This window comes from Choloepus didactylus, chromosome 1 (assembly GCF_015220235.1).
Source record: "Choloepus didactylus isolate mChoDid1 chromosome 1, mChoDid1.pri, whole genome shotgun sequence".
Lineage (NCBI taxonomy): Eukaryota > Metazoa > Chordata > Mammalia > Pilosa > Megalonychidae > Choloepus > Choloepus didactylus.
Window position 1 is genome coordinate 109,377,679 of NC_051307.1, and position 24,704 is coordinate 109,402,382.

At 39.8% G+C, this 24,704-nt stretch overlaps 2 protein-coding genes and 1 pseudogene across 6 annotated transcripts in view; 1 reads left to right on the forward strand and 2 right to left on the reverse strand.

Annotated features, from left to right (window-relative positions):
* Positions 1–24,704, forward strand: part of MCF2L2 (MCF.2 cell line derived transforming sequence-like 2) — a 337,731-nt gene that overhangs the window by 98,834 nt on the left and 214,193 nt on the right. For all 5 annotated transcript variants that reach the window (XM_037839691.1, XM_037839680.1, XM_037839694.1 and 2 more), the window contains 3 exons: positions 319–438; positions 1,651–1,767; positions 20,545–20,694. In XM_037839691.1, coding sequence (XP_037695619.1) covers positions 319–438; positions 1,651–1,767; positions 20,545–20,694 — 387 coding nt within the window. The remainder of the gene's footprint in view (positions 1–318; positions 439–1,650; positions 1,768–20,544; positions 20,695–24,704) is intronic.
* Positions 5,607–8,304, reverse strand: LOC119537104 (annotated as a pseudogene).
* LOC119537190 (group XIIA secretory phospholipase A2-like) lies at positions 18,414–19,003 on the reverse strand. Its single transcript, XM_037839749.1, has one exon. It carries the CDS (start codon positions 19,001–19,003, stop codon positions 18,434–18,436), a length of 570 nt encoding a protein of 189 aa, XP_037695677.1. The 3' UTR covers positions 18,414–18,433.

Below are 24,704 nucleotides of genomic sequence, written 5' to 3' on the forward strand. Positions count from 1 at the left end.
GTGGTTGTGACATCATGTGTGGTTTTATTTTTCTAATGCATGCTTTTATTTATTTCCCAATTTTTCTGTATAGAGTATGGATTATTTTTATAATCAAAAAAAGAAAAATATTTTGTTTGTTTGGTTTGGTTTGGTTTTTAAGGAGGCGTTTGGATAATCTGACCTCTAAGGTCTCTTCTAGTTCTGACATCCTGTTAAATGGCATTCATGGTGTCTTAAATTTGTCTTCTGTGATTTTGGGCAAGAGACCAAAATAGATCTTGGTAATAGATTGACATTTTCTGTCTCACCTCCTCAATACCTTTCATGGTCTTCCAGTTAGCGTTTCCAGGAAACTTGCAGCTCATATTCATCCTTCGTCCATATCGCTTTATCCAGAGGACACTCACTGACATTGGCATTAGATACTATCGAGATGAATTTAAAATGAAAGTACCGGTAAGCATGACCTTTCATCTTGTCTCCTTTTGGTTAGGGTCCTGTCTGCCTGTCTTGTCTTCCTTCTTCTTTTCAGTAACTAACCAATATTTAATGAACCTCTGTCATGCACATAGCAGCATGCTAACTGTGGTGGGTTGTATATAAGGTATGGTTCCTATTATAAAATTTATCTCCCCAGAACCTAGTGCTTGGTGTATACGTATGCCTAAGTACACGCAGAGTATGCTTTATTTTATTAAGAAATTTGGACACAGTCAATTTGTTCTGAGTGAGGCTAGGGGCTGTGTAATAAGACAGTTTTCCACCAAACTGCGAGAAGACCAAAGAATGACTCAGACAAGTCCAGCTTGGCGAGTAAGATAGGGCGTTTATTGGGGTTTGCATGGGGTCCTCGTCCTTGGCGGCAGGAGGAGAAACAGCAGTTCCTTGCTATGATGGTCCACACTAACCGGAGGACAGGGCAATGTTTTATAAGATTTGAGCAAAGGGAAGTGGGGTTGAGCCATTGGCACAGTGTGGTTGACTGTATGTGCATTCAAATTAACATTACAAATTGGCCTGTCAGGCTTCTACAATACTTTATGTTTTCTTCCTGGGCATAACGTCTGATGATGGTGCTGTTTATCTTACTGGACATAGCTTCTGACAACACTGCTGTTTTCCTCAAGCTAAGATTAACTGTTTTACTGATAGGGGAATATCTGTTCTCTGGGGCCCGTGGGAAAGGCAAGAGATGAGGGATAATGCAACAGTTTATGTATGTTACAATTAGTAGAAGCCAGAGGAGGAGACACAAGGGGACAGATGGCCTTGTGACAGAGGCACACATACATCTGCAAGCCGAGGAATACCAAGGATTGCCGACAGGCCACCGCGGAACACTAGAGACTTCAGAGAAAGCATGGACTTATACACACCTTGATTGTGGACTTCTAGCCTCCAAATCTGTGAACCAACAGATTCCTATTGCTTAAGCCAACCAGTTTGTTGTATTTGTTACAGTATCCCTGCAAACAAAATTATTCGGTATTCCTCAGTCAAAGGGGAGTAAATGGGAAGGGTGGTTAAAATAATTTTCTACTGTATGTAGCAGCCATTTTTGGAGATAAAGCCTGATGACACAGAGTTGAAGTACTGTTTAAATTAACAGGATCTAGACAGGCTACTATTTAATAGCCTGTGAGGAATGTATTGTTTTTTTCCTTACAGATAATCATGTTAAACGCTGCTTCTGATCTTCATGGCTACATTGACAAAAGCCAGCTAACACAAGAACTAGGGGGAACTTTGGAATATCGCCATAGTCGGTGGATAAATCATCGAACTGTAAGTACTGACTTTTTTGCTTTCTTCCAAGTCTGTTCTTATTTTCCAGAGAATGAGAGATTAAGGATCAACTATTGGGAGGTCACTGCCTGTGACTCACCTAACCTTGGGAAGGTTGGGTGTTCTAAGCCACAGGTTGGGGAAGAAATACAATGGAAGGGTAAAGGCTTGAGGTTTCTCCTGCTGACTGCCTTCACTGCACCATGTCTTCTGGCTGGGGAGGTTTGGGGGACCTTGATTTAGAATGTACCTGGGGAGTTTTCAAAAATACTTGTACCCTGCTATACCACAGAGAAATTAATTTGCTTGATCTGGGATGGATCCCAGACATGAGTGTTTCACGAAACACCCCAGATGATTCTCATGTACAGACAAGAGTGAGACCTTCTAATGAGTATAGATTTTGAAGTCTCACCAAGCTGCATTTAAATATTGTCACTATTATTCATTGTCTGACCCTGAATGAGTTAGCAAACCTCTTTAGCTTGTTTCGTTCTCTGTTAAAATGAGACAAAGATGAAGTACTGTTTAAATAACAGCAGGATCTAGACAAAACAGTGATTCTCACCTAAGGGCCGTTTTGCCTCCCAAAGTATATTTATCATTGTCTTGAGGCAAGTTTTGTAGTTACAGCTCCGGGGGGCGAGGGTACTAGTGACGTTTTTGGGTAGAGGCCAGGGATGCTGCCAAGCATCTTATAATGGGCAGAAAAGCCACCCACAGTGAAGAATTGTCCTACCCAAAATTTCAGTAGTGCCACTTTTGAAAAACCTTAGATTGACAAAAGATACCTTGAAGTTTGTTGTGGTGAATAAGTGATATAATATCTGTCAACGTGCCTAATATATAGTATATTACTTTTTTTCCTACTTACTCATATTGGTGGTCATTATGATAAATTAGAAAGGTCAGTAATATTATTGAGAAAAAATTAGGTTTAAACTCAACCAAATAATAAGTGGTCCTGTATAAAATTCTCATTCCCTTTCCCCTGTTCCCCTAACCTCTACTCCTTTGAAGAGATTAGGTCTTCTAGGAAAATCAGAAACTCCCTTCACTACCCTGAAGGCGGCTTGGCATTAAACACTTGCAGTTTCAGCCCTGTCTTTCTGTATCTGGTCAGTTTTGAAACATGGGCAACATTTACTAATGAACACCTGGAACTATGTTTACTTCATTGCATATGAGAACTCACCCTGCTTTAGATTTTAATGTTTTGTGATTTTAAAAGATATATATGAAATTTAAAAATTAACCAAAAATAGATTTGCATTTATTTCAAAGCTATGGATTCTAATTCCTCCTTCACTTCTTTATATGCCATGTAATCCCAAGGAAGGCATGGACCTGGTTGAGAATCCTTTAACCTTCTTATCAGTTTTATCACAACGTTGGTAACTGCAGGTGAATCTCGTGAAGGAAAAAAAGGAATGATAAAGTTTCCCACAAACATAGGATTCTAAATAAGGCTAATATGAAAGATGTGGAGGGAAGCTTATATAGAATATCATAAATAAGTGAGTGTGATGAAGGTTGTCCCAGGATGCAGTTTATTAAAATGTATAAAATATGGAGACTGGGGTGTTTCTAGGCCTTATTTCTTCACTTACTACATTTTTATTACATTCTTTGATAATTAAAATAATTTACTGTCTCACCAGCCTTATTGGACTAATCAGCACTCCCTTTTGCTCTGCTTTCTCTCAGTCCTTTATTTTATTATGTTGCTCATATTTTCCAAGTTGCCTCAAATCCATTTTGAAATAAGGTACATTTTCAACAAAGAAAGAAAAAAAATTAATACACATGGACATCAAAGACAAAAATTGTTCTCTAAGAATTTAGAGAGGTAAAGAAGGTTGAGGTCGTGAAGACGCAATTATTAAAAGACATGTTGTTGAGCAGATGTGTGCACACCGACAGACATCTCCACCTAAAGACTGGTTTGTAACAATAGTTTCTGTTTGGATATGTTAAACATATTATAATGGAACTTTAAAAAATATAACTGTTATTGAAAGAGCAGAGATATTCCTTACATGCCTTTTACATGTAAAAGATAGAGAACTTTTTTTTTTTCTTTTGGGGGCATCCTCTTTTCTGGATGTCAGAATTTTGAAAGAGAGGCTAATAGATGTTAGAATTGAAAAGAACCTTAGTGATCATTGACTTCAGTCACCTTTGTTTGCAGATAAAGAAACTGACCTTCAGAGTAGAGGGTGATCTATCCCAAGGTCGTATATCCAAGTAGCGGCAGAGCCAAGACTAAATCCTTTCTCAGATTTACACTGTGGGGTTTTCTTTAATTGAGAAATAAATCCCATATTCTGCAATTCACCTATTTAAAGTGTGCAATTCATGGATTTTGTGTATATTCAAAGAGCTGTACGGTCATCACTATAAGCAATTTTCATCATCCCTGAAAGAAACTCTGTACCCTTTAGCAGTAACTCCCTGTCCCTCCCCTCCCCCCAGCCCTAGGCAACAACAAATCTGTTTTTGTCTCTGTAGATTGCTCTATTCTCTATTCTGGACATTTCATATAAATTTCATATAATTGTGGTCTTTTGTGAATGACTTCCTTCATTTACATACTTTAGTCAGGGTTCATCCATATTGTAGCATAAATGCTTCATTCCTTTGTTGTGGCCGAATAATATTACATTGTATGGATTTACCACACTTTGTTCATCCATTCATCACTTCATAAGGTTGCTGTGAACATTCAGTGAACAAGTTTTTGTATGGACTTAAGTTTTCATTTCTCTTGGGTATATACCTAAGAGCAAAATTACTGAGTCATTATGGTAACTCTGTTCAACTTTTTTGAGGAATTTCTAAACTGTTTCCCAAAATGGCTGTACCACTTTACATTTCTACCAGCAATGTATGAGGATTCCAATTTCTCTAAATCCTTGCTAACACTTATTGTTATCTGTCTTTCTGATTCTAGGCATCCTAGTGAGTGTGAAGTGGTAACTCATTGTAGCTTTTTTTAATAATCGTTTTTAAAATTTTTTAGGGATGTCAGGGAACTGGATTTTTCATCATAGTAAAATAATTTCAGTAGCGAGGTAGTAACTTCAGTTTTTGGTTGAAATTATACATCAGTTCTAACCATTTAAAGAGTAAAGAAAATCCTTCTTTTAAATTTTGCTTGTGAGCCCTTCCAAAAACAAATACAATAGATCAGGACTAGCCAAAAGAAGAGATGCTTAGGATTAGGTCTGGGAGGGTCTCAAACATCAGGCTTCCATGTCCTCTCACTTTGGTGTTCAGAGCTTTTACTGGGGTTTCATTACATGGGCATGATTGATTGAATCGATGCCCATGTGGTTGAACTCAATTGTCAGTCACCACTTACTGTATTTGTTTGATTTGCATTTCCTTGATGGCTAAGGATGTTGAGAATCTTTTAATGTGTTTATTGGCTGTTTGCATGTTTTCCTTGGAGAAATGTCTAGCCAGGTTGTTTGCCCAGTTTTAAACTCTGTTATTTGTGTTTTTATTATTGAGTCCTAAGAGCCCTTCGTATATTCTAGATATGTCTCTTATCAGATATGTGATTTGTGTTCCGGTTTGCTAGGGCTGCCGTTATGCAAAATACCAGAAATGGATTGGCTTTTATAAAGAGGGTTTATTTGGTTACAAATTTACAGTTCTAAGGCCATAAAAATGTCCAAACTAAGGCATCAACAAGAGGATACCTCCACTGAAGAAAGGCTGATGGTGTCTGGAACACCTCTGTCAGCTGGGAAGGCACATGGTTGGCCTCTGCTTGTCCTTTGCTCCTGGGCCGCATTTCTTCTTTTTTTTTTTTTTTTTTTTCACTCTACCAACTTTAATAATCTTCACAACACCCCCCTGTAAGGTAGGTCAGAATGTCCTTTATATTAGAGAAATTGCAGAGCTCAAATGAACCTGCCCAAAGCTGCCCAAGGCTAAAAGGGCAAGTTCACCCACTGGTGGGCATCAGGAGGCATATTTTTATTAGTGGAGGTTATACAGAGGACAAGACATCGATCTCTCAGCCAACAAGAGAAAAATCAACAGTATCCTTTTTATACAGCAACTTTTATCCCAATGTTCTAATTGTTTTTCACAGACAAGTGCTGTGCACTATAGCTAATACCTTTTTCCTCTACATACCAATCTATACGCTGGCAGGATAATTACTAAATGGCTAGCTGACATACATCACACAGTTAATTGGCTGAGTTAGAGACAGAATTCAGGAAATTGTAGAAGCCTCTACTCTCTGCTCCTGAATTTCAGAAATCGCTGTCTCTAACTTGCCTGTGCCCAATTCCACCTTTTATGAAGTGCTAAAAGCACACAGGAGCAGTTCATTTTTTTGAACTTAGTTTAATATGCCATCTTAAAAGAAATTAAGAAAAAAGAAAAACTAAGACCTGCACTGTAAAGCATAATATAGGAGTAGATTTATTACAGCTTCTCCAAATTTCAGAGTGCTACAATGACCACAGAGTTAAAAGCTATCACTGTTAACACTTTGTTATACAATAATTTGTTTAGTCTACAAGTTTAAGGCAAACATACTAATGCATTTGCTTCTCTTCAGAATTCAGACTTATCAATATTAAAGTCTGTCCCAAAAAAAAAGGTAATGGCAATCTTCATCTCTTTTGAACAATGTACTCTGAAAGGGCTAAACTTCAGAAATTACTTAAAGGTAAATAAGATTGGCAGCCATAAATAATACTATTTATAAAATAAACACAGTTATAGAGGCTACTTTAGAAAAGACTGAACTTTGGGCTTTTGAATAGGGAGAGTGCACGATGATCGACAGCTGTCCCAGGGAGCACATGGGTGCAGGAGTGCAGCACTACACTACACAGACTGAAACCACCTGTGGATGGCACCTCTCCACTGTTTAGCATAAAAAAGGAGAGTATACGCATTGGTCAGCTGTCTCTCTTTGTTTCCAATGAGCAGTATTTGCCTAACATCATTAAGAAAACAAAAATAAAATTTGAAGGAAGGCGGCCCTTTTAAACAGGAAGGTGGAGTGTGGCTTATGTGTCTCCATTTAACACAGCCAGGCAGTTCTGCAGTAACTGTAGGTTACCCTTGACATGCTTCAGTTCTAATTCTGCTAGTTCCACTATTTTTTTTCTGAATGCAACTCTTTTTGTCTTGAAATCTATTAAGTTCTTGTTTCGCAGATTCAGATATTTTTCCAAATTTCAGACATAATTGTTGGGAAGTTTCAGCCTGCAGAACATCTTTATTTTTTGCTCTTACTTTATCAAGTGCTTTATTAGCATTTTTGTAATCCACTAGTGACCTAGATCTTCTATAGAGGAGATCCTTAGCAGCTTGAGATTCTCTTAAGTAATATTTTTACTTTGAGGTCCTCATCAGCAGACACTCAGGCTTCTATTTTTCTTGTTTTATCAAACAGTTCTGAAACTTTGAGAAAAAAACTTGCATATATCTGTAGAATCCTGAGTTCCTAAAACATATAATGAAGAACCAATCCTATAGTAATCATCTGTAGCACTTCTGTGTGATTGTGTCATCCTATCAGATTTAGCAGGTGCATCCTTAACTCAGTTATGATATTCTAAAACAAACATTCATTCATGCTCAAAGGAATCATCTACATCCTTTACTCCAACAATTACTCCATTTGCTGATTTAACATTGTTTTTAAAGAAATCTTCAAGTTTTTCTTTTTTCTTTTTGCCTCGCACACTCAAATCTTTATTATATTCCAAGAAGACATGGAGATTTAAATCTTTTCTCAAAATTGGATGTGCTGCCACATGGCATGGGAATACTTAATGCATTGCAACTGTCTTCTTGAATATTGACAAATATTCAGCTTCCACTTCCTGTTTCATCTTTGTGAATTCTTCCTTTGTCATCGACCCTTCTTCTCTAATCTTCTGTAGTTTTTCCCTTGAAGTGTCAAAAGCAGATCTTGGTGGTGCTGAAGGGATACTGTAACCTGCATAGTCTTCATTTTCAATGAAGGAATTGTGAAGCCAGATAAATTCCTCATGTAGTCAAACAACAGAAATTTTGTTTAAAATTTGGCAATGAATTCTTTGTGTGAACAATGAATTTTACTTTGCTGTCTCACTAAGAGCATCAGAAATGTCCACCTGCAGAGCAACATCACTTTGAAGATCTACATTTATTGCTTTAAGTCCACTGTCTTCCTTGGAGAGGAAGTCAGGGCCGTCATCCAGGCCTTCCTGTGGGGTCAGCAGGCTGGCATGCTGGAAGAGAGTTGGGTGGGGGAAACACAAAATGAGACATTAGTGCCAGGCCAGTGCTGCCCCCATGCCTGCCCCACACCCACCATCCCCACCACACACCTGAGGCTCCCTGGGTTGCATTTCAAAATGGCTTTCTCCTTCTGTCTCTCTTAGTAGCTTCTTTCAGCTTGCTGCTTAGTTCTCCTGGGGTGTGTCTGTCTAAGCATCTCGGGTCCTCTCTTAGCTTCTCCAGGGCAAACTCTGGGCTTCATCTCTTAGCTTAGCAACGTCCCTCTGTCTGCATCTCCAAGTGTCTCCAAGTGTCAGTGTCTGTGTCAGCTCTTGAGCTCTCTTAAGTAGTCCAGTGAACTAATCAACACCCACTCTAAATGCGTGGCGTCCACACCTCCATGGAAATAATGTACTCAGAGTTCTCACCCACAGTTGAGTGGGTCACATCTCTATGGAAACAGTCAATCAAAATGTCCCACACTAATCAAAAGACTAATAAGTCTGCCCCCACAAGGGTTATTAAAGAACATGGCTTTTGTGGGGAACATGATAGATTCAAACCAGCACATTTTGCAAATATTTTCTCCCATTCTGTGGGTTGTCTTTTTACTTTCTTGATGGTATCCTTTGAAGCACAGTAGTTTTAAATTTTGATGATGTCAGATTTATCTCTGTTTTTTTGTTTGTGTTTTTTGTTTAATAACTAAGTGCCCATTGCCTATTCCAAGGTCCCAAAGACTTCCATCTATGTTTTCTTCTAAGAGTTTAAAGTTCTAGTTTTATGTTTAGGTGTCTGATCAATTTTGAGTTAGCTTTTGGATATGGTATGAGGTAGGAGTCCAACTTTATTCTTTTCCATGTGGATATCAAGTTGTCCTAGTACCATTGTTGAAAGACTGTTATCTCCTTCATGGAATTGTATTGGCATCATTGCTAAAAATTAATTGACCATAAATAAGAGGGTTTGTTTCTTGACTCTTAATTCTGTTCCATTGATCTATATGTCTACCTTTATGCCAGTACCAAATGTGGCTTCTTGATTACATAGCTTCATAGTAAATTTTGAAATCAGGAAATGTGAGTCCTTCAATTTTATTTTTCAGAATTGTTTAGCTGTTCTGGATCCCTTGCATTTTCATATGAATTTATGTATCAGCTTGTCAATTTCTGCAAAAAAGCCAGCTGGGATTTTGATAAGGATTGTGTTGAATCTATAGATTAGTTTGGGGAGTCTTGTCATCTTAACAACATTAAGTCTTCTGATCCATGAACATGGGATGACTTTATATTTAGTTAGATTTTCTTTAACTTCTTTCAACAGTGTTTTGTAGTTCTCAGCATCAGTTTAAAACTTCTTTTGTTAAAATTTTTCCTAAATATTTCATTGTTTGTTGACGCTATTGTAAATGGGAATTTTTTTCTTAATTTCATTTTCAGACTTTCTTGGCAAGTGTATAGAAATACAGTTGATTTTTCTACATTTATGTTTCTCATAATCTTGCCAAACTCGTTTGTCAGCTCTAATAATGTATGTATGTTGAAGGATGTATGTATGTATGTATGTGAGTATTCCTTAGGATTTTCTGTGTACAAGATCATGTCACCTGCAAATAGAGGTACTTTTATTTCTTTCTAATCTGGATGCCTTTGTTTCATTTTCTGATTGTCTTAGCTAGAATTTCTAGTCTGATATTGAATAGAAGTGGCAAGAGTGGATATCTTTGTCTTGTTTCTGATTTGTTCAGTTTTTCACCAGTAAGTATGATGCTGGGTATGGGATATTGTAGGTGCCCTTTCTCAGTTTGAAGAAGTTCCCTCCTGTTCCTAATTTGTTGTGTGTTTTTAACATGAAAGGCATTTTGCCAAATGCTTTGTCGCTATTCAGATGATCATGCGGCTTTTGTTCTTCAATAAATTGATAGGATATATTACATTAATTTATTTTTTTTGGATCTTAAACCAACCTTACATTTCTGGGTTAAATTCCACTTGGTTATGGTATATAATCCTTTTGTATCTGTCAATGGGTTCAGTCTGCTTGTATGTTGCTGGGAATTTTTGTATATATATTCATAAGAGATATTGGCGCTCCATTATTTCTGAAAGGTTGGTAGTAATATTCACTCTTTCATTACTGATTTTCATAATTTGAGTTTTCTCTCTTCTTGGTCATTCTAGCTAATGGTTTGCTAATTTTGTCATCTTTTTAAAGAATAAACTTTTGTTTTATTGATTTTCTCAAATTTCTTTCTATTCTCTATTTCATTAATTTTTTATCTAATTTTTATTATTCCCTTACTTCTGTGGGCTTTGGGTTTTGTTTTCTCTTCTTTTTCTTGTTTCTTAAGGTGGAATGTTAGGTTATTGATTTGAGATCTTTCTTCTTTTGTAATGTTGGCATTTATGGCTATACATTTCCCTCTAGGCACTACTGTAGCTGCATTTCATAAGTTTTGGTATGTTGTGTCTTCATATTCTTTAATCCCAAAATATTTTCTCATTTCTTTTATGATTCATTCTTTTTTTTTATTTTAATAATCTTTTAATTGTCAGAGTAAATAAGAGATTTACTTTTATTTTATTTATTTATTTATTTTTTTGAGACATGAGCTTTTATTATAGGGCTTACCTACAGGGTGGGGAAGTCAAGCCACATTGCCCTGAAATCAAGAGCTTCTCTGGATGGATTCAGGAGCTGCTCTGAATGGCGGCCAGTTCAGAGCACAACATGGAAATAGGCCGCACTTTGGGGGGCTGAATAAGCTAGTTATAAGGGCTCAACATTCCAATGCGTATGAGAGCATAAGGCAGGGAGGGAGCAGGGTCGTGCAACGTAGGGAGGGGTTGATTGTAATCAACAGGGAGGAGGGGAGAATTATAGAGATAACAGTATCTCAGGGAGTCTCAGGGAGGAGGTAGTTTTGGGTATAGATTACAGTTAGCATCTCATATTACAAGGAGAGTGGGTTAAACCTCAGCTGTCCTAGGTCAAATAGATTTACTTTTAAAGGTAGTTCTTTGCGTCTTGGCCTTTTGTATCCATTTCTTTCTACTCCACAGTTAAAAATTAAAATAACATCATCATCTAGAATAATTTTTACTAAAACCACTAAGGGATATTTTAAAAATATCCCAGAAGTGGAACAAGTGCTAGGGAATAAACAAATATAACACTATGTAGGGTTCTAAAGTGTATTATGTTAAACAACTACTTGTCTCATTACATCTTTTATCCAGTTTTGGCAAAGATTACAGCAAAATAACATCTGCCATATACATGGGTTCATAAAATGGGAGTGGTTGTACCTCTGAATCTTGTCCACATCATCTTCTTACATATTAAATAATACATAAATGCCCTGGGTTTGCTCCCTAAGAAGTTACCGGATGCTGGTTCCAAGTTTACAAGAGAAACACACATGAAATCCTGTCTGTGTAGCTAGTCCTGTCATTAATACAAACATTACATAGTCATATGCTAAACGGTTATAAAGAAATAGCATATTATGTGCAATTAAAATAGAGAAAAATTAAGTCAGCTCTTTCCAGGCATAAATGTGTAAATATTTTAAAATTTCACATTAAACAAATATCAAAGGGGGGATATTCCCATATTTCTAAATAATATAATGTTGATAATGTTGAGCATATCTGATAATGAACTTTTACATTTGACCTCCTTTCTTGTAAATACAGTTGCAGACTGAGTTGCAGACTCTTTTTTCAAAAAGTCTCTCCTCTTAACACTCATGTCTTTTGGGATAGGTCGAGACAATCTGGCATACTAAGGCAGTGTCACCCAGGAAGATACCTTGGAGGGAAGGCATGACATTCCTTTCACTCCCCCACTTTTTTTTTTTTAGCTTGAGGTGTTTTTTTTGTTTTTTTTTTGTTTTTTTTTTTTATCTTCATTTTATTGAGATATATTCACATACCACACAGTCATACAAAACAAATCGTACTTTCGATTGTTTACAGTACGATTACATAGTTGTACATTCATCACCTAAATCAATCCCTGACACCTTCATTAGCACACACACAAGAATAACAAGAATAATAATTAGAGTGAAAAAGAGCAATTGAAGTAAAAAAGAACACTGGGTACCTTTGTCTGTTTGTTTCCTTCCCCTATTTTTCTACTCATCCATCCATAAACTAGACAAACTGGAGTGTGGTCCTTATGGCTTTCCCAATCCCCTTGTCACCCCTCATAAGCTACATTTTTTTTTTTTTTGAGTTTTATTTATTTATTTATTTATTATTTTTTTTAATCATCATTTTATTGAGATATATTCGCATACCACGCAGTCATACAAAACAAATTGTACTTTCGATTGTTTACAGTACCATTACATAGTTGTACAGTCATCACCTAAATCAGTCCCTGACACCTTCATTAGCACACACACAAAAATAACAAGAATAATAATTAGAGTGAAAAAGAGCAATTGAAGTAAAAAAGAACACTGGGTACCTTTGTCTGTTTGTTTCCTTCCCCTACTTTTCTACACATCCATCCATAAACTAGACAAAGTGGAGTTTGGTCCTTATGGCTTTCCCAATCCCATTGTCACCCCTCATAAGTTACATTTTTATACAACTGTCTTCTAGATTCATGGGTTCTGGGTTGCAGTTTGATAGTTTCAGGTATCCACCACCAGCTACCCCAATTCTTTAGAACCTAAAAAGGGTTGTCTAAAGTGTGCGTAAGAGTGCCCACCAGAATGATCTCTCGGCTCCTTTTGGAATCTCTCTGCCACTGAAGCTTATTTCATTTCCTTTCCCATCCCCCTTTTGGTCAAGAAGATGTTCTCCGTCCCACGATGCCGGGTCTACATTCCTCCCCGGGAGTCATATTCCACGTTGCCAGGGAGATTCACTCCCCTGGGTGTCTGATCCCACGTAGCGGGGAGGGCAGTGATTTCACCTTTCAAGTTGGCTTAGCCAGAGAGAGAGGGCCACATCTGAGCAACAAAGAGGCATTCAGGAGGAGACTCTTAGGCACAAATATAGGGAGGCCTAGCCTCTCCTTTGCAGCAACCGTCTTCCCAAGGATAAAACTTATGGTAGAGGGCTCAACCCATCAAACCACCAGTCCCCTATGTCTGTGGTCATGTTAACAACCATGGAGGTGGGGTAGGCGAATACCCCTGCATTCTCCACAGGCTCCTCAAGGGGGCACTACATCTTTTTTTTTTTCCTTGTTTTTCTTTCTTTTTTTTTTTTTTAACTTTCCCTTCTTTTTTAAATCAACTGTATGAAAAAAAAAGTTAAAAAGAAAACAAACATACAATAAAAGAACATTTCAAAGAGACCATAACAAGGGAGTAAGAAAAAGACAACTAACCTAAGATAACTGCTTAACTTCCAACATGTTCCTACTTTACCCCAAGAAAGTTACCTAATACAGCAACATTTCTGTGAACTTGCTCCTACTATATCCATCAGAAATTAACAGACTATAGTCATTCCTGGGCATCCCCAGAACGTTAAATAGCTTATCTGTTCTTCTTGGATTATTGTTCCCCCTTCCTTAATTGCTCTCTATTGCTAGTTCCCCTACATTCTACATTATAAACCATTTGTTTTGCATTTTTCAAAGTTCACATTAGTGGTAGCATATAATATTTCTCTTTTTGTGCCTGGCTTATTTCGCTCAGCATTATGTCTTCAAGGTTCATCCATGTTGTCATATGTTTCACGAGATCGTTCCTTCTTACTGCCGCGTAGTATTCCATGGTGTGTATATACCACATTTTATTTATCCACTCATCTGTTGAAGGACATTTGGGTTGTTTCCATCTCTTGGCAATTGTGAATAATGCTGCTATGAACATTGGCGTGCAGATATCTGTTCGTGTCACTGCTTTCCGATCTTCCGGGTATATACCGAGAAGTGCAATCGCTGGATCGAAGGGTAACTCTATATCTAGTTTTCTAAGGAACTGCCAGACTGACTTCCAGAGTGGCTGAACCATTATACAGTCCCACCAACAATGAATAAGAGTTCCAATTTCTCCACATCCCCTCCAGCATTTGTAGTTTCCTGTTTGTTTAATGGCAGCCATTCTAACCGGTGTTAGATGGTATCTCATTGTGGTCTTAATTTGCATCTCTCTAATAGCTAGTGAAGCGGAACATTTTTTCATGTGTTTCTTGGCCATTTGTATTTCCTCTTCAGAGAACTGTCTTTTCATATCTTTTGCCCATTTTATAATTGGGCTGTCTGTAGTATTGTCATTGAGTTGTAGGATTTCTTTATATATGCAAGATATCAGTCTTTTGTCAGATACATGGTTTCCAAAAATTTTTTCCCATTGAGTTGGCTACCTCTTTACCTTTTTGAGGAATTCCTTTGAGGTGCAGAAACTTCTAAGCTTGAGGAGTTCCCAATTATCTATTTTCTCTTTTTTTGCTTGTGCTTTGGGTGTAAAGTCTAGGAAGTGGCCGCCTAATACAAGGTCTTGAAGATGTTTTCCTACATTATCTTCTAGGAGTTTTATGGTACTTTCTTTTATATTCAGATCTTTGGTCCATTTTGAGTTAATTTTTGTGTAGGGGGTGAGGTAGGGGTCCTCTTTCACTCTTTTGGATATGGATATCCAACTCTCCCAGCCCCATTTGTTGAAAAGACCATTATGGCTCAGTTCAGTGACTTTGGGGGCCTTATCAAAGATCAGTCGGCCATAGATCTGAGGGTCTATGTCTGAATTCTCAATTCGATTCCATTGATCTATATGTCTGTCTTTGTGCCAGTACCATGCTGTTTTGGCAACTGTGGCTTTATAATAAGCTTCAAAGTCAGGGAGTGTAAGTCCTCCCACTTCGTTTTTCTTTTTTAGAGTGTCTTTAGCAATTCGAGGCATCTTCCCTTTCCAAATAAATTTGATAACTAGCTTTTCCAAGTCTGCAAAGTAGATTGTTGGAATTTTGATTGGGATTGCATTGAATTTGTAGATGAGTTTGGGTAGAATTGACATCTTAATGACATTTAGCCTTCGTATCCATGAACATGGAATATTTTTCCATCTTTTAAGGTCCCCTTCTATTTCTTTTAGTAGAGTTATGTAGTTTTCTTTGTATAGGTCTTTTACATCTTTGGTTAAGTTTATTCCTAGGTACTTGATTTTTTTAGTTGCTGTTCTAGTTTGCTAATGCTGCAGAATGCAAAACACCAGAGATGGATAGGCTTTTATAAAATGGGGGTTTATTTCACTACACAGTTACAGTCTTAAGGCCACAAAACGTCCAAGGTAACACATCAGTAATCGGGTACCTTCACTGGAGATGGCCGATGGCGTCCGGAAAACCTCTGTTAGCTAGGAAGGCACATGGCTGGCGTCTGCTCCAAAGTTCTGGTTTCAAAATGGCTTTCTCCCGGGATGTTCCTCTCTAGCAAGCTTGCTCCTCTTAAAAACGTCACTCATAGCTGCACTCCGTTCAGTCTCTTTGAGTCAGCATGTTTTATATGGCTCCACTGATCAAGGCCCACCCTGAATGGGTGGGGTCACACCTCCATGGGAGTATCCCACCAAAGTCACCACCCACAGCTGGGTGGGGCACATTCCAAGCAAATCTAACCATCACCAAAACGTCTGCCCCACAAGACCACAAAGATAATGGCATTTGGGGGACACAATACATTCAAACCGGCACATTCCACCCCCTGGACCCCAAAATGACATTATCTTTCCAAATACAAAATACATTCATTTCATCACAATATCACAAAAACTTAAACCATTTCAGTAACAAAAGTTAAGTACAAAATCCCATCAAAATCAATTACAGGCGTGGTGGGTCCTAAGGCACAATTCTCCTTTAGCTTTGGATCTGTGGACTTAGAACAAGTTATATGCTTCCAATATACAAAGGAGGGACATTCATAGGATAAACATTTCCATTGCCATAAGGAGAAACAGTAAAGAAAACAGGGTTAACAGGACCAAAACAGTTCCTAAAACCTGCAGGACAAACTCCATTAGATTTCAAAGTCTGAGAGTCATTTACAGAACAACGTTGCATCCTTGGGGCTTGAGAGAGTGGGAGTCTAACCCTTCCTAAGGGCCTTTCTGGCAGCCCTTTCCTCTCCAAATGCTTGGGTGAGTGCTCCAACATTTCCACACATTGGGGAGACCACCTTCTCGGCCCCACCCTCCTCAAACATCGGGGCAGCTCCCGGATTCCCTTCCATCTCCGGGGCACACGCTCAACCCCTTCAGAACAGTGGGGTGGCAGCCAGGCTCTCCCCAGTTCCCTGGGAATGTGCTCCACCCTCTTTGGGACCTCGGGTGGCAAAACTCTTCCAGAGCATCGAGGTGGAATGCCCACCCTCGACTTCTGGGGCAAACTCACCCTTTCCATGCGTGTGGGCTGCTCCACTCTCCCAGCCCAAGGCCTCTTGACTCCAGACCTCAACCTCCATGGCTCTGTCTTTGAAGAAATTTTTCCTTTAATTTTTTTCCCTTGTCTGTCTCCTCCAGTCCAGACCGGCAATGGCTCTGTCTGTAAAGATCTCGTAAAAATTCTGTTGGCTTTGCATGAAGCACACAGGGGTCAAAGCCATCAGACAGTAGGAGTTTCCACAAATCCTTTCTGGATAATTCCATCTCCAATCTTGGCTTGTACTGAAATGGCGGCTGGGTTCCATGTTCAGTTACATCCTCACGTTGGGCTGTAGCTTCTGGGATTCCACCCCCTGGAAGCTCGTAATTTTCAGCTTCTGGTCTCTTTGAACCCAAGAGTTCAGTTCTAAGTTTATCTCTTTCTGCTCGCATTTTACTATAAGCTGCAAGGAGAAGCCAGGTTACGTCCTCCACACGTAGTCTGGAGATCTCCTCAGCTAAGTACTCCAGGTTGTCACTTTTAAATTCTTCCTTCCATCTGACACCAGGACTCAATTTTGCCAAATTCTCTGCCACTTTAAAACAAGGATCACCTTTCTTCCAGTTTACAACAACATATTCATCATTTCTGCTCAAGTCCTCATCAGAAGTATCTTTAGAGTCCATATTTCCACAAACAGTCTCTTTAAAGCAGTTTTGGCCTTTTCTATCAAGCTCCTCACAATTCTTCCAGAAACTCCCCACTATCCATTTAAAAAGCCATTCCAACATGTTTGGTATTTGCAAACTCAGCAGCAAGAGCACCCCACTTCTCTGGTACCAAAATCTGTTCTAGTTTGCTAATGCTGCAGAATGCAAAACACCAGAGATGGATAGGCTTTTATAAAATGGGGGTTTATTTCACTACACAGTTACAGTCTTAAGGCCACAAAACGTCCAAGGTAACACATCAGTAATCGGGTACCTTCACTGGAGATGGCCGATGGCGTCCGGAAAACCTCTGTTAGCTAGGAAGGCACATGGCTGGCGTCTGCTCCAAAGTTCTGGTTTCAAAATGGCTTTCTCCCGGGATGTTCCTCTCTAGCAAGCTTGCTCCTCTTAAAAACGTCACTCATAGCTGCACTCCGTTCAGTCTCTTTGAGTCAGCATGTTTTATATGGCTCCACTGATCAAGGCCCACCCTGAATGGGTGGGGTCACACCTCCATGGGAGTATCCCACCAAAGTCACCACCCACAGCTGGGTGGGGCACATTCCAAGCAAATCTAACCATCACCAAAACGTCTGCCCCACAAGACCACAAAGATAATGGCATTTGGGGGACACAATACATTCAAACCGGCACAGTTGCTATTGAAAATGGTATCTTTTTCTTGAGTGTCTCTTCAGTTTGTTCATTTCTAGCATATAGAAACATTACTGACTTATGTGCATTAATCTTGTATCCCGCTACTTTGCTAAATTTGTTTATTAGCTCTAGTAGCTGTATCGTCGATTTCTCAAGGTTTTCTAGATATAAGATCATATCATCTGCAAACAATGGCAGTTTTACTTCTTCTTTTCCAATTTGGATGCCTTTTATTTCTTTGTCTTGCCGGATTGCCCTGGCTAGCACTTTCAGCACAATGTTGAATAACAGTGGTGATAGCGGGCATCCTTGTCTTGTTCCTGATCTTAGAGGGAAGGCTTTCAGTCTCTCACCATTGAGTACTATGCTGGCTGTGGGTTTTTCATATATGCTCTTTATCATGTTGAGGAAGTTTCCTTCAATTCCTACCTTTTGAAGTGTTTTTATCAAAAACGGATGTTGGATTTTGTCAAATGCTTCTTCAGCATCTATTGAGATGATCAATTGATTTTTCCCTTTTGACTTGTTAATGTGTTGTAATACATTGATTGATTTTCTTATGTTGAACCATCTAGCTTGAGGTTTTAATGTCAAAATATAAAGTCTTGTAAGTTCTTAAAATAATCCTTTCACAAAACAAGGCAGCTTTATGCTGTAAAAACATTAGTTCTTTGTCCAAGGTTATGTTTTCCTGTTCTCATCTGCTCTTCCCAGCTGTCAGCATCTTCTTCAGAGATCAGTTTTTTCTTCATAGCGACACCTGTATGCAGCTCTTTGGCTGTCCAGGTATGGTTTACAGCCTAAATGTATAATGCTATCAAACAAGAGCTCCACTGTTGTTTCACATGCCTGAACATGCTGAGCTAGCCCTAGTGTTTTCTGCACATCTTGGCAGATCTTGGAGAGGCAATACTGGATCTCCTCATTGCAGTCATTCTTGCTTTTGCCACAGGTCTCGTAGCACCTATCCTGCTGGTTACAGCACTTGGTCAGGGAGGGGATGCCAATGTTAAGGTGAACACCAAACAGCGGAGAGCCACATCCATTCGGTGGGGAGGGTTTATAACCATAACATGGGAAAGGCTTAGATCCGTCACTGCACTTGTACTGGCAGAGCCCGTCCTCTCCTCCAAGGAGGTCCAAGGCGGCGTTCAGGTACGTGTCTATCTTGTGAACGCCGTTCCGGATGGTCTTAAGGGTGGCCCTCCAGTCGGTGGTCTGGGCCTCCTCCTGGCCCCTGAGAGCTGCCACCTGGAGGAGGAGCAGGAGAGCGAGCGCGGGCCACGCAAGCACAGCCATCCACGCAGCGCCGGCCTCGCCAGGCCCCACGGGTCCCCGGAGCCGCAGCAGGCGCGCCCCCACGGAGGCTCCGGGGCGCCCTAGGCAGCGGCAAGAGCGCGGGGCTAGGAGGCAGCCACCCGCTCCATGTCCAAGCCTCCTTCCGGGCGGCGTGGGTGACGCCGCCGCTGCCTTTACGAAGCTCCCAGCGAGAGGCGGCTCCCTCACGGGGATGATTCATTCTTTTACTACACTGTGGAGCTTTGAGTTTTGTTTGTTTCATTCAACAAATAGTTCTTGGCCATCCTTCAAGTATCAGACACCTTTTGTCCACATAAGGAAGGCCCTGAGAAGAACAGAGCTTTGGGGAACCACAAACTCATTGGGAGATAGAACTTGGAAATATCTTACCTAATGTCTGTGTCATTTTATAGTTCAGTTTAAGGTCACACATGGCAGAGCCAGGACTGAAACCTATGGCTCTGACATTTCCTTTTTAATTATTGCTCCTTTCCCAGACTTCAGCTTCAAACTAGGCCTCATGCCTGACCCTCTAATTTTTACTGTTTTTATTATCATTACACTTGGAAGGTATTCTACTCCCACCAAGATTCTTTCACGTTTACTCTTCCTTTTGACCCTAGAAAAAAACAACAAAACAAACAAACAAACAAAAATCCCACCAGAAGACATGTGAAAATACAGCAAGCATTATCCCTATTTTTCAAATGAAGATACTGGGACTCAAAAGTATTTCCTGGGTTACCTAAGACACACACTGTTAGAAAGGATCAGAATCTGGACTCTAATTCAAATCTCCACCTCTTAAGGCCAAGGTCTTTTCCCCTTTGTTAAATCTAGTTTTGACTGCCAAGAGGTTCCATAGCCTAGTAAGTAAGAATGCTGGCCCTGGAGCCAGATTACCTGGATTAAAATCCCAGTTCTGCCTTTTTTTTTTTTTGCATTACTTTCAAGAAATTACTTAATCTCAATATGCCTCATGTTCCTTATCTATGGGGGGGGTGATAATAATAACACCTCATTAAGATGCATTGGAAGAGAGTGCATATAAAGCAAAATATTTACTCTTAAATTTTCTGCTTATAATTCCCCTGATAAATTGGATTTTTAATATGCTTTTCATCCTAGGCCATTGATAAATGCAGATAAATAAATGAGTATCATATATAGATGTTCGATTATGTCAAAGTAACAAAACTTTGATATACTCGAAAGAAAGACTTTCATAAAAGTTAGTGTTTGTCTGACTTTCCAGCCCTAAAAGACTATGATGTTCAAAGTTGTGGCTGCACAAATATTTGTGCTAATAGGGGAGATTCCACCTTGGGAATTTTTCTGAACCTGGTGGAGCTTGTTTATAAAATGAGGATAGAATACCTTCCACACAGGATTATTGAGATGATAGACTCAGTATAGCACTGAGTATAGTGCATGGCATGTGTAGGCAGTCAGGAAATGGTGACTAGTTCTCCTGTTCTGTTGAGAGTGCAAACTGGTGAATGTTAATCTTTCCACCTTGTTGTGATTGTCTGACCTTCCAGGCCATTGAAAACTTTGCCTTGACAGTGAAGACCACTGCCCAGATGCTCCAGACGTTTGGGGACTGCTTGGCCAAGACAGAGCTGCCCAGAGGCATACAGTCCACTGAAGACCTTCTTATGTCCCACACGAGGCAGCAGGACAAGCTGCAGGTGGGTAGTCAGTGGCCCCTTGAGCTAGTACTGTGCCAGCAGGATGAGTTGGCCTCCTGAAGAGAGTTGGGAGCAGAATTAAAAGCCAAGCCCTCTTCTTCCTTCTTCTTCAATGACTTTGCAGTCACTGGTCATATTAAACATTCAGGATAGACAGTATGTGAAGAGAAAAATCTCTTGAGGCTGGGTGATGAATATAAAAAGAATGCAAGTAAGAACTGTGAGAAGCAGCCCAGCTTTATGCTGTGAGATGAGGTGTGCAGACATTCCTTTCAAGAATAGCACTACTATGATCCTGCTTAGGACAGCAAGACATCATGAACTGAAATTGTAGGGACAGAGGGCAGGGAGTTGGCTTGTGAAGTTTTGGGGCAGACTGATAAGCTGACTTATGGTTTCACTTTCTCAAGGATGTGTCTTTTTATTTAGTTTCTTGGCTGCTAAAACAAATAGCATACAATGGATTAGCCTCACAACAGAAACTTACTGGCTCACGGTTTCAGAGGCTAAAAGACTTGCTTCCTCCCTCGTTTAGTATCTTCTGGCTGTCCAGCAATTTTGGGGGTTCTTTTGGCTTTTCCATCACATGGCAATGCACATAGTGGTGTCTTCTCCTTTATTGCCTGGGTTCCATTGATTACCAGCTTCTGACTTTTCCCTGTGACTTCTTCTGTCTGCCTAAATTTCATTCTGCTTATGAAGGTATTTTAGTTTTCTAGGCTACTTAAACAAATACCATGAAATGGTTCAGCTTAAACAATGGGAATTTATTTGTTCATGGTTTTGAAGCCGGGAAAATGTCCAAATCCAGGCAGAATCAAGGTGATGCTTTCTTCTAGAAGACTGGCTGCTGCTGGTGATCCTTGGTTCCTCTGTCACATGACAAGGCATATGGCAGGGTCTGCTGGTCTCTCCCTTCTCTTCTGAGTTTCATTGATTTCACCTTCTTCCTTCTGTGGCTTTCTCTGTCTCTGTCTGAATTTCATTCTCTTATAAATGACTTTAGTAATAGGATTAAGACCCATCCTGACTGAGGTGGGACACAGGTTAACTGAAGTAACCTCATCAGAAGGCCGTATTTACAATGGGTTTACACCCACAGGAATGGATTAGATTTAAAACATGTTTTTCTGGGGTACATACAGCTTCAAACCGCTACAGAAGGACTCCAGTAATCCAGATTAAAGCCCAACTTCATTCAGTTAAGGTCACATCTTAACTGAGATTACATCTTAAAGCGATTCTACCTACAATGGGTTAACACCACAGGACTAGGGTTGGGACCTGGACGTGCCTTTTGAGGGAGACATGATTCAATCCCCAACAGGAGCTAATTTGAGAAAAAAAGTACTATAGAAGCTGCTCTGAACTGGGATGGATTTAGGAAGAGGCACCTGTTAAATGAGTCATAAAAGCACATCAGAACCTGCTGAGAAAGGAGCTTGGCAGGTTCCTTCAGATTATGCAGTATGGGAAGTGTTCCTGGGATTTCTTTTGAGTGGATGAAGTGCCTGTCTACCTCAAGAAGCACAGACAGACCCAGTCCAATGTTTACAGCAAACTAATCCTCAATAGGGCATCAAATAGAGAATTGGAAGTCTGACACATCTTAGCATTACAGTGTATATGCATTCTCTGCTTCATGGAACTTGGGAAGGGCTGAAAATTTTCATCTGGGTCCCAAAATTTGCAAAATTGCTAGGTGGCTGATTTGTCCATTTATTCGCCATTGATTGAGTACCCACCACTACTTACCAGGAAAACCAAAGAATGCAACCTTGAGGACCACGTAGTCTAGTTAGCGGAGCCTCTGGGTCTTGTTGTTGAGTCACATTAATTCTTCTGGTCTCAAACTATGGAAGCTTGAAAGCATCCTGGAAATTTTCCCTGGGAATGCCTCTGAGAAGCTCTACCTCTTTCTTTTCCAAACATATTGGCAAGTTCACCTCCCATGATTCCTGAAAGAGATGGCATGGGTTGAAGAAAGCAGGGTCTAGGATGCCTCTGTGTGAGGTCTGCCTGAAAAGGGTTTGAGGTCACAGGTCCACAGGTCACAAACTAAAGGGGTGTGCAGAGCAGCCAGTTAGTAACAGTCAAGTGCGATGTTAAGGAAGCCTCGCACAGCAGGAAGGAACTGCAAAGTGGGGCTCCATGGCTAGGCTCATGAACACAATTTGTTCTCTGCCTCATTTCAAGAAGGATTTGGAGAGGCTGCAGAACAGGAGCACAGAGGTGACAATATGATCAGGAAGGTATCTGTGGAAAAGGTAAGGAAATTTTCATTTTAGATTAGGACTTGTATCTGGGGGCTGAAAACAGCCAGTCAGGTCCTGCTGTACCTGCAGTGAAGGTTACCCAGGAAAGGCAGTGGAGAAGATATTCTAGAATTTCTGCACAGGCCAAGAGTTCTGCCAGGTTGAAGGGAGGGAAGGAACAAATCTCCAACATGGAGGGAAGTCATTGTCTTAGTTTGCCAGTCTGCTGTGACAAATTCCACACAATGGTTTGGCTTAACCAATGGAAATTTATTGTCTCATGGGTTTGGAGGCTAGAAGGCTGTTTCTTCTTGGGTCTGTAGCATTTTGGTGCTGGCTTGCCACTTGCCCATCACACAGTGATGTCGACTCCTTTCCTATCTGGGTTCCTACTGATTTTCTGCTTTTACCTGTGGCCTTTTCTGACCCTGGCTTCCAGTTTCTTCTCTTTCTCAGGCTTCCAGTAATGGTAATATGGCCCACCCTGCTTCAGTTAGTCACTAAAATTCACTAAAATAATCTATTTGGAAATGGGTTCACACCCACAGGAACGTGGACCAAGATTAATAGCTTGCCTTTTCTGGAGTACACAACTCAATCTACCGCAGTCATTTTCTTATGAACAGTAACCAGCTGCTCTCAGAATTAAAACATGTAACTCTGGGCAAAGAAGGTTAAAAATGCGTTATGTAGTAGAGTGACTTTGTTAGAGCCACTTAATTTGGAGTAGTCTGATATTTATAAGAAACAGTTTTATAAAGACTTTCATGATCTGTGCTGATTTGGATGTATTATGTCCCCCAAAACTCCATGTTCTTTGATGCAATCTTGTGGGGGCAGACGTATTAGTGTTGATTAGGTTGGAATCTTTGGTTTAGGTTGTTTCCATGGAGATGTGACCCACCCAACTGTGGGTAATACCTTTGATTAGATTATTTCCATGGAGGTGTGGCCTCACCCATTCAACATGGGTCTTGATTTAATCACTTGAATATTTTAAAAGAGAGCCATACAGACCCAGACACTTGCTGACACTGATGCTTAGACATGCTTGGAGTTGCAGACCCCCGATGTCAACTGCAGCCAAGAGAGACATTTTGAAGACAGCTGTTGAAAGTAGACTTTTGCTACTCCAGAGTTTGCCTGGGAGAAACTAAGAGAATACCCCCAGACGCCTAGAGAGAGACATCCAGGGAGAAAGCCATTTTGGAATGCAACCTAGGAGCAAGCAGACACCAGCCACATGCCTGCCCAGCTAACAGGTTTTCCAAATGCCAATGGCCTTTCTCCAGTGAAGGACGCAATTGTTGATGCCTTACTTTGGACAGTTTATGGTCTTAGGACTGTAACTTTGTAAACAAATAACCCCCCTTTATAAAAGCCAATCCATTTCTGGTGTTTTGCAGAATGGCAGCATTAGCAAACCAGAACATTATCACATCTCAATTTGATGAAAAACTCATGTTTACTTTTATACGGAATTGAATTTAGTGTAAATAATGATAAAATATTTGACCTATTAGACAAATGAAGGAATGTAGCAAGTTCCATTTAATTAGGCTTTTAGTCAGAAAATAAATGCAAAATCATTTATAAAACTAAAATGTTATGCTTGCATTTATTTTCCTCACTGCCATTAAATCACAGAGAAAATTTATAACTGTCTTAAGATAAAATTCACAAAACAATTTAATTTTTCCAAGACTTTACCTTGGTTAAGAATTTTTAAGTGAATTTGGATTAGAATAAAATTAT